The 8,253-nt window shown below is 29.6% G+C and overlaps 1 protein-coding gene across 1 annotated transcript in view; it reads right to left on the bottom strand.

Moving 5' to 3' along the window:
* The window catches only part of LOC124419115, a 14,536-nt gene extending 9,030 nt beyond the window's left edge, over positions 1-5,506 (bottom strand). Inside the window, exon 1 of the mRNA XM_046947504.1 lies at positions 4,114-5,506. Coding sequence (XP_046803460.1) covers positions 4,114-4,797 — 684 coding nt within the window. The 5' untranslated portion in view covers positions 4,798-5,506. The remainder of the gene's footprint in view (positions 1-4,113) is intronic.
* Between the last annotated feature and the right edge of the window lie 2,747 nt (positions 5,507-8,253).

Here is an 8,253-nt window from a genome sequence, read left to right as displayed (position 1 = left end):
GTGAAATATTAAAACACACTTTTTTAAAAACTTTGTAAATTGAAAAACTTTAGAGCAAAACACATTATACACCAAAATTTATGAAATTGGCCTAGCTACAACGCAAAATACAACAACCTCTGCCAGAAGTCCAAAATTCGGCTCCAAATTCAAAAAACAATATTTTTTATTTTTATTTATTTATTTATTTATTTATTTATTTATTTATTTATTTATTTATTATCATAATTCAGTAATATAAGCCGCAATGGCCAAAATAACAATATTACACAGTAAAAAAATATACCTGAAATCATATAAAAATAAAAACGTTTTTGATTAATATGCAAAATATAAAACTATTTTAAAAAAGCACAATTATTTACATCAAAACGGCTCCCCAGCCATACAATATAAAAATTATTATAAAAAATACAAAAAAGGTCCCATTCAACAGCAAAACTTAGAAATTCTTTAAGTTTAATTTTGCGTACAATACAAAATGCATATAACGATAAATACTAACACCTAAAATACTAAATGGAATAAGTAAAGTGCTGAATGAGTTTTAAACGAAACACGTTATTCGAATGCGAAAATATACGCAAAGAGTACGGCAAAACATTCCACCATCGTGCAATGCGAACCAAAAACGACCTCTCAAAAAATGAAGAAGCAATTCTCGGGATACAAATATGTGGATTCCTAGTGGATCGAGAAAACACAAATGACTTGCATAATGCAGTAGGTGCACTAAACTTAACAAGTTTATAGAACAGCAATAAGTTTCGAAGTTTGACAAAATCATTAAAGCTCAAACCTAGGAAAGTGTGAACGTATTGAGAAATATGTTCATGTCGTCTTACACAATATACAAAACGTACTATCATATTAGCAATTCGGTTAATTTTTCTGAGGGTAGCACATAAACCAGTATATACTTCAAAACAGTATATAATATGAGAAAATAACAAAGAATACGCAAGGTTGTATCTAACATGCAGAGGTAAGTATATATTCAAAGAATATAGCATACGCAATATATTAGAGATTTTACATTGCAAATTGTCGATATGGCTTTCAAAAGAAAGATGACTATCCAAAATCAATCCTAAGCATCTAATTCTATCAACAAAATTTATACGAGTATTTTCCAAAAAGATCTCAATATTGGGAGAAAAGCGGCAAGTCGGACCAAACAAAATGGCCTTGGTCTTCGTTGGGTTCACAACTAACGAATTGTTAGAAGTCCACACAACCAAACGTTCCAGACAGTAATTAATATTTTCCTGTAACACATCAGCAAATTCAAGAGTATTATGAAAAAGTAAAAAAACATCATCAGCATAAATAAAAGTTCTGCACATAGTCGAGTTGAGATGACACGGAAGATCATAAATATACAAAATAAATAGAAGAGGACCTAACACAGATCATTGAGGAACACCCGAAGAAAGAAAACCCAAAGACGAGCTAAGACCATTATATTCTACAAACTGAGATCTACTCTTAATATAAGATTGTATCAATTTACAAGCTGACGAAGAAAAGTTAAATTCATATCTAAGTTTATTCAATAGTGTAACAAAACAAATAGTATTAAAGGCTCTAGAGAGATCTAGATATACAAGTACACTTAAATTGTCCACATTAGCATTATTTCTTACATTGTCAGTGAGGCTCAGAAGTAATAATGTTGTGTTATAACCTTTCCGAAAAGCATATTGACCTTCATATAACATAGATAAAGTGAAGGAAATCATATGTTTTTTCATAATATGTTCAAGTGCCTTAGACAAAGCCGGAAGAATAGAAATAGGTCTTAAGTCATCTAGACCATGAATCACCCTCCTCTTAGGAATGGGAACTACTCGAGCAATTTTCCTGCAAGTAGGGAATATAGAAGTAGTTAAAATTTGGTTAAGTAGGTGTAAAATATAACCTGAGACAAATGGAAAAACTAACTTAATAAATCGAATGGGAATATTGTCAACAGCAATAGACTGTGATCTAATATTTTCTAAAGCATCTAACACTTCAAGTTCATCAACACAACGAAACGAGAACGACTCTACACTATTATCAAAGTCATTAAAGCCAATATCAGAGCAGTCATCATTGCCCATACCAATAAAGTAATCATTAATAGCATTAACATCACCCTCAAAAACTGGAGAATCATCCTTGACACCAGCTCGTTTAAGTACAGACTACATGCCCTTAGTATCCATCCCTGAGAAAAACTTTAAATAATAATTTCTTTTAATCTTGCGCACAGTGCTTTTAGCTCTATTACGGTAAATGCAATAGGTTCTCCAGCTATTAGTAGAACGACAAGATATGTAAGATCGATAAGCAAGGTAACTTATAGACTTTGCATATAAAATTTCCCTACAATTAAACCAACTATTACAACCATGGTTGATTCTTTTCTTAACAATAGGAACAAATGTCATCATAGAATGGAAAAGTGAACAAAGACGCGAACATTTACCGTCAACACTAGCAGTATAAAAAGCAGATGAATCAAAATCGGACACACACTGTAACATATCTTCCCAATCAATGGAGTTATAGTCCCGATATTCAATAAATTCATCAAACATACGATCAGAAGGAATCAAGAAAGATGCCAATATTAGAGCATGATGTGAAATCAACTCTCACTGCAACTGATCTGAAAAACTCACCATTGAAGAATCACTAAGCAACCAAAAGTCAATAAGTGATGTAGACTCATGTGCCACATTAAAATGCGAAGGTTTAGAATTATGGTAAACTGACAAGTTATTTCTCAAACAAACTGTCCTAACAAGGCTAGATTTATTGGAGTCAAATAACTTATTATTGAGATCACCAACGATTATTATACCTCAAAAATAACTGAGTATGAAGGTTTTCAAAAGAAAAAAAGTCACCTGAAGGCAAATAAACAACTCCAAACAACAATTTTGATCCACTGTTATCAATTTCTACGAAAAGAGATTCACAAGAACCCAGCTCAGAAACCTGGAATACTACCTTATATTTTAGTTTATTAGATAAATAAATTCCAACACCACCTCCCCTGGCATGAAGCCGATCATTACGATGAAACTTATATCTGGATATACTAACAGCCCTGGTCGAAATATGCGGTTTTAACCATGTCTCAGTAATCGAAAAAATGTCCAACAAGGAGTCATGTAGAATTGAATGTAATTCATCAATTTTGGAATAATTGGAGGAAGGTCGAATACTCTGGCAGTTAAGATGAGCAATGTTAAATCCACTAGAATGTGGAATAAGAGCCGAATTAATAAACAATTTGCTATTGAAAGTTGGACCAATATTAGTACTAAGAGGCATTAATGAAAAGAATGACGGGGAACCAAGAATAATTACAATTAATAAATAATATATAAATGCATATTATCAAAAAAAAAAAATACTGTACAAAAATTCATACTCAACTAATATACAGCTAATTTTTTAAAAAAAAATATATATAAAAATATTAGCAACTATCAAGGTATTACAAAAAGTGATTAAATAACTAAATTCATTAACAAAAACAAATTTAATTAAAAACCAAAAACAGCAAAAATTATCAAGAAAAAAAACCTAAAAGTAATTCAAAATTATAAAAAAGAAAATTATACAAAAGAAGAAGAAAAATAATAAAAATTATAAAAAAGAAAATCATAAAAAATAATACAAAATTATAAAAGAAAATCATAAAAAATTATATAAATTTATAAAAAATAAAATCATAAAAAATAGTACAAAATTATAAAAATATAATACAAAATTTTAAAAATGAAAATCATAAAAAAATGTATTACAAAATTATAAAAAGGAAATCATAAAAAATTAAAAAGGAAATCAAAAAATTAAACAGAGCTTATAAAAATCATAAAAAAGTAAAAGCAATTAGGAAAAATTCATAAATTATTAATCTAATTTAAATGAAAAAGATTCAATACTAAGAAAAAGATTATTCAAGTGGAAATCAAAAATTACCACAAATACGGATCTCGCATAAAAAAGAATGCATTTTTTCTAATTGCCAATCAATGACTTATTTTAAAAAACTAATAACAATACTAAAAAAATATACATACCAAAAAAAAAAAAATAATAAACAGCAAATACCTATGTTCCATTGTTAAGAAGAGCAATACATTCGGCAGAGTCACAAATGCTATTTTTTCCATCAGACATTGTTAACCTTACTTGTAGTCTATCACCATTTAATATTCTAAATTTACTAATGACTTTCTTTCTTATAAGTTTCTTGCAAACAATATTCAATCTACCAGCAGCAGGGGAGTGGTGATCATTCAAATAAATGCGTGAATCAATATCACCACCAATAACGTCACATAATTTTAGAGCTCTGGTTTTGAAGTATTCGACCATAATGCGATCACGAACAAAGACGTTATTAAACTTAAACAAAATAGCCTTTTGGTTTTTAAAATAAAAAGCGTGGTTAATATCAACAGGCAATACAGGAACATTATATATTAACCCTATCTTAATAATGGGGTCAACAAAGTCAATTATGCCAGCTGGTAAACCAACAACAACAATGTCACCACGATTTAATCTTTTATGTAACATGTTATTCTCATCTTCCAAAGCAGCAATCTTCTCTGTAGTTGATCTATCAATATGTTGTATAAGTTTGTTGCAGTTTATAATTTCCGATTTTATGTCTTTAAAGCATGATGCCATCTCACTCCTAAAGTTGGCAATAGTATCCATCAATGATTGTTGAATTGAATTCTGTTCACCATCTACTTTATCCATGAACAGGCCAAGTTTTGAATTCATGGCACTCACTTCAGCACAAAGATTATCAATAGCAAGCGAACGAAAGTGATATGTTGTCCTTTAACAAAGAAAGAGCATTTTCTTGCAAGCCAGTACACTTAGTATGAATCCAAAGAGCACATTGATTACATTTGATACTCGACTGATTTTTAGCAATAGTCTCCTGGCATATTCCACATTTATAGGTTTTATTAACTTGGGGCATATTGAAGAAATGTGTTAACAATATGCAAGAAGATGACCACAGCAACGCAAAAACCAATAGAACAGCCAACAACCCTAGAAATATTCAGCAACAGCAGGGAAACAGCAGCAGCACAACAAAACAGCAAAATTCAGTTTCAAAAAAGAAAATCTCTGCATATAGCACCAGAGACTGTATAAAAAAATACACAAGAATCTATAGCTGCCGGGGTTCAAATAACAGCAACGGTAGTTATACACAGGAATGCAGGAAGAGTCTCAAATTATAGTATATTTTATTGTATATTGTAGAACGTTTATAAAACAAATGAATTTGATACCAAAAAAAAAAGAAACACAAATATGGCGGCTTAATTTTGTGGTTATATACACTCTCAATAGAAGCACATTTTTATAATTGTCAGTAAACAACAATTATTAGGGATTTTCATGCGCCAAATAAAAATTCATACAAAGTTAATCCAAATTGAATATTTTTATAGAAAAACACTTTTAAATTTAGTAAATATATATATATTTTAAAAAAAAATGATCAGCCATAAACAATTTGCGACTATTCAGGCATGGAGTTACCAGACTTATGTTCATAAAAACTTTTTTTATGAAAAACTTTACAGCAAAACATATTCTACACCACTATGTAGAGAATTGGACTAGCTACAACTTCCAATACTACAACCTTTGTCAGAAGTCCAAAATTTGGTCCCAAACACAAAAAAACCTTATTGGGTAAAATATTGAAAATCACTTTTTTAAAAACTTTGTTTTATGAAAAATTTTAGAGCAAAACATATTATACACCAAAATGTAGGGAATTGGACTAGCTACAACGTCCAATACAACAACCTTTGTCAGAATGCCAAAATTCGGCCCAAAATTCAAAAAACATTTTGAGTGAAATATTAAAACACACTTTTTTAAAAACTTTGTTTTATGAAAGACTTTACAACAAAACATATTCTACGCAAAAATGTAGGGAATTCGACTAGCTACAATGTCCAACACAGCAAACTTTGTCAGAAGTCCAAAATTCGGACACAAACTCAAAAATCAATTTTTAATGAAATGTTAAAGAATATTTTTTAAAAACTTTGTTTTATGAACAACTTTAGAGCAAAACATATTACACACCAAAATGTAGGGAATTGGACTAGCTACAACGTCCAATACAACAACCTTTGTCAAAAGTCCAAAATTCGGCTCCAAACTCAAAAATCAATTTTGAGTGAAATGTTAATGAACACTTTTTTAAAAACATTGTTTTATGAAAAATTTTAGAGCAAAACATGTTGTACACCAAAATGTAGGTGTACAACATGTTGTATTGGATGTATAACGTCCAATACAACAACCTTTGTCAAAAGTCCAAAATTCGGCCCCAAGCTAAAAAACCTTTTTGAGTGAAATATTAAAACACACTTTTTTAAAAACTTTGTTATATAAAAAAGGTTAGAGCAAAACCTGTTGTACACCAAAATGTAGGGAATTGGACTAGCAATAACGTCCAATGCAACACCCTTTGCCAGAAGTCCATATTTGGGCTCCAAATCCAAAAAAAAAAAAAAAAAAATGTTGAATGAAATATTAAAACATAGTTTTTAAAAAACTTTGTTTTATGAAAAACTTTATAGCAAAACATATTATATACCAAAATGTATGGAATTAGACTAGCTACATCGTCCAATACAACAACCTTTGTCAGCAGTCCAAAATTCGGCTCCGAATTCAAAAAACAATATTGAGTGAGATATTAAAACACACTTTTTTAAAAACTTTTTATGAAAAACTTTACAGCAAAACATATTCTACACCAATATGTAGGGAATTGGACTAGCTATAACGTCCAATACAACAACCTTTGTCAGAAGTCCAAAATTTGGTCTCAAACTCAAAAACCTTATTGTGTAAAATATTGAAAACCACTTTTTTAAAAACTTTGTTTTATGAAACATTTTAGAGCAAAACATATTGTACACCAAAATGTAGGGAATTGGACTGGCTACAACGTCCAATACGAAGTCCAAAATTCTGTTCCAAATTCAAAAACACTTTTGAGTGAAATATTAAAGCACACTTTTTTAAAAACTTTGTTTTATGAAAGACTTTACGCAAAAATGTATGAAATTCGACCAGCTACAATGTCCTATACAATAACCTTTGTCAGAAGTCCAAAATTCGGACACAAACTCAAAAATCAATTTTTAATGAAATGTTAAGGAATATTTTTTAAAAACTTTGTTTTATGAACAACTTTAGAGCAAAACATATTACACACCAAAATGTAGGAAATTGGACTAGCTACAACGTCCAATATGACAACCTTTCTCAGAAGTCCAAAATTCTGTTCCAAATTCAAAAACACTTTTGAGTGAAATATTAAAACACACTTTTTTTAAAACTTTGTTTTATGAAAGACTTTAAAACAAAACATATTCTACGCAAAAATATATGGAATTCGACCAGCTACAATGTCCTATACAATAACCTTTGTTAGAAGTCCAAAATTCGGACACAAACTCAAAAATCAATTTTTAATGAAATGTTAAGGAATATTTTTTAAAAACTTTGTTTTATGAACAACTTTAGAGCAAAACATATTACACACCAAAATGTAGGGAATTGGACTAGCTACAACGTCCAATACAACAACCTTTGTCAGAAGTCCAAAATTCTGTTCCAAATTCAAAAACAATTTAGAGTGAAATATTAAAACACACATTTTTAAAAACTTTGTTTTATGAAAATCTTTACAACCAAAACATATTCTACACCAAAATGTAGGGAATTCGACTAGCTTCAATGTCCAATACAATAACCTTTGTCAGAAGTCCAAAATTCGGACACAAACTCAAAAATCAATTTTTAATGAAATGTTAAAGAATATTTTTTAAAAACTTTGTTTTATGAAAAACTTTACAGAAAAACATATTCTACACCAAAATGTAGGGAATTGGACTAGCTACAACGTCCAATACAACAACCTTTGTCAGATATCCAAAATTCGGACACAAACTCAAAAATCAATTTTTAATGAAATGTTAAAGAATATTTTTTAAAAACTTTGTTTTATGAACAACTTTAGAGCAAAACATATTACACACCAAAATGTAGGGAATTGGACTAGCTACAACATCCAATACAAAAACCTTTTGTCAGAAGTCCAAAATTCGGATCCAAACTCAAAAATCAATTTTGAGTGAAATGTCACTTCTTTAAAAACTTTGTTTTATGAAAATTTTTAGAGCAAAACAT

The sequence above is a fragment of the Lucilia cuprina genome, chromosome 3 (genome assembly GCF_022045245.1).
Source record: "Lucilia cuprina isolate Lc7/37 chromosome 3, ASM2204524v1, whole genome shotgun sequence".
Lineage (NCBI taxonomy): Eukaryota > Metazoa > Arthropoda > Insecta > Diptera > Calliphoridae > Lucilia > Lucilia cuprina.
Note: the sequence above shows the minus strand (reverse complement) of the source record. Positions and strands in the feature narration are given on the sequence as shown.